Source organism: Ailuropoda melanoleuca, unplaced genomic scaffold (genome assembly GCF_002007445.2).
Source record: "Ailuropoda melanoleuca isolate Jingjing unplaced genomic scaffold, ASM200744v2 unplaced-scaffold8391, whole genome shotgun sequence".
NCBI lineage: Eukaryota > Metazoa > Chordata > Mammalia > Carnivora > Ursidae > Ailuropoda > Ailuropoda melanoleuca.
This window is the reverse complement of record NW_023253760.1, coordinates 1-2,039: the sequence shown is the minus strand read 5'-3', so window position 1 is coordinate 2,039 and position 2,039 is coordinate 1. Positions and strand designations below refer to the sequence as shown.

At 36.3% G+C, this 2,039-nt stretch overlaps 1 protein-coding gene across 1 annotated transcript; it reads right to left on the bottom strand.

The window, feature by feature from the left end:
* Positions 1-1,423: 1,423 nt before the first annotated feature.
* LOC117800847 (olfactory receptor 11H6-like) lies at positions 1,424-2,035 on the bottom strand (the record flags this gene model as incomplete). The annotated part of the gene is made up of 1 exon (XM_034653396.1): positions 1,424-2,035. A coding segment is annotated over one exon (612 nt), but the record flags the coding sequence as incomplete, so codon positions are not given.
* Positions 2,036-2,039: the final 4 nt, after the last annotated feature.

The window sequence follows — 2,039 nt, the reverse complement described above, 5'->3', positions numbered from 1 at the left end:
CTTTCCTTCTGTTTCTATTTTTTGAAATAGCTTTAGGAGAATAGGTATTAATTCTTCTTTGAATGTTTGGTTGAATTCCCCAGGAAAACCGTCCAGGCCTGGAGTTTTATTATTTGGAAGGTTGTTATAAGTGTATTCTTAATCCCCTTCACTTATTTTACCCATCCCCTCATCTACCTCTCCTTGAACAACCACTGGTTCTCTATATTTAAGAATCTGGGTTTTTTTGTTTGTTTGTTTATTTGTTTTGTTTCTTAAATTCCACCTCTAAGTGAAATAATATGGTGTTTTTTTTATTCTGACTGACTTATTTTACTTAGCATTATACTCTTTAGACCCACCCATGTCATTGTGAACAGCAAGATTTCATTCTTTTTTATGGCTGAGTAATATTCCATTGTGTATAATTTGTATACCATGTCTTCTTTATCCATTCATCTGTGGATGTACAGTTGGATCACTTCTATATCTCAGCATTTGTAAATAATGCTACAATGAACCTAGGGGTGCATATATCTTTTCTAATTAGCATTTTCGTTTTCGTTGGGTAAATAACCAGTGGTGGAATTCCTGGATAATATGTAATTCTTTAACTTTTTGAGGAAGCTCCATACTGTTTTCTGTGGTGCCTGCACCAGTTTGCATTCACCAACAGGGAATGAGGGTTCCTTTTCCTCCATATCCTTGTCAACACTTGCTTCTTGTGTTTTTTATTTTAGCCATTCTGAGAACTGTGAAGTTTATAGAAATAGTTTTAAGGATACTTATATTAAAATAATTCACATAGTGCTAACATTAAAACTCACATGGTACCAGAAGCTGTTGTTTAACTATATTTACCCCATATGAGTTATGCTCTGAGAAATGTCTTAGACTTTATGTTTAGCTCTTATCTTTACTATATTCGAGGTAGTTAATACACTTTAAATTCCTAATCCTTGTCTTGTACACTCTGAAAAGTCACTAATACCCAGCTAAGGCTCTTAGTCTGTGTCTTTAAAGACACATGCTACATTCTGACAAGGTAGACTTCCTTCAAGAATCTTCTTTATTGGTCAATATGTCTCATAGAGAATTATTGGATTATAACATTAATACCCAAAGCAATCTATGATGTCTGTTACACGTGTAACAGTTGCTTCAACTCTGAAATGCACAATAGACTCTTCTTTTTAGAAATTGAATTACATATAGAAGGACTAATGGCCTTAGATACTAAAATTTCACTTACTTGATATTTAACTCAAAACAAAATTGAATCCACTTGCTAAAACATATCCCTGAATAAGACTACTGCATCTTGTCGTGAGTGGTGTTTAAGATGATAGTAGTAGTTCCTTAAGAAAACTTAATTTGTGGACAAATATATTACTCATGTTTTATTAAGGTAAGTTGCACTTGAGAGATGGAATTCAACTCTCATTTACATTTTATGAACACCGTGTTCAGTCCCAAAGATATTCCTCAGAGCAGTCTTCATCTCCTTGTTCCTGAGGCTATATATTAGAGAATTGCAGAGGGGTGTTATCACAGAATAAAATAAGGTAATGAATTTTTGAATTTTCACTGGGTGTCCTGATCCAGGACTAATATACATCACCATAATGGAGCCATAAAACAGGATGACAACAGCCAAATGAGAAGCACACGTGGTGAAAGCCTTGTATTTTCCAGCGCATGAGGGCATCCATAGCACAGTCAGAATCACCAGAGCATAGGAGCAAAGAATAAAGAGGAAGGTGCCAATCATGAAAATAGCATTGAAAGTAGAATAAATGAGCTGAGTTATGGTGTCTTCAGAACAAGACTGCGTCATCAGTGGGACAGGATCACACAAAAAATGGTTGATGGTATTTGGGCCACAGAAGGGCAACTGTGAAGTGAGAACAACTGGGGTTAGGGAGAGGATGAGCCCACCCGACCATCTGAAGATGACAAGGCCAGTGTACAGCTGTTTAGTCATGATGCGTGGGTAATGTAGAGGATGACAGATGGCAAGGTACCTGTCAAAGGCCATGATGCAAAGGAAGAAGCCCTCA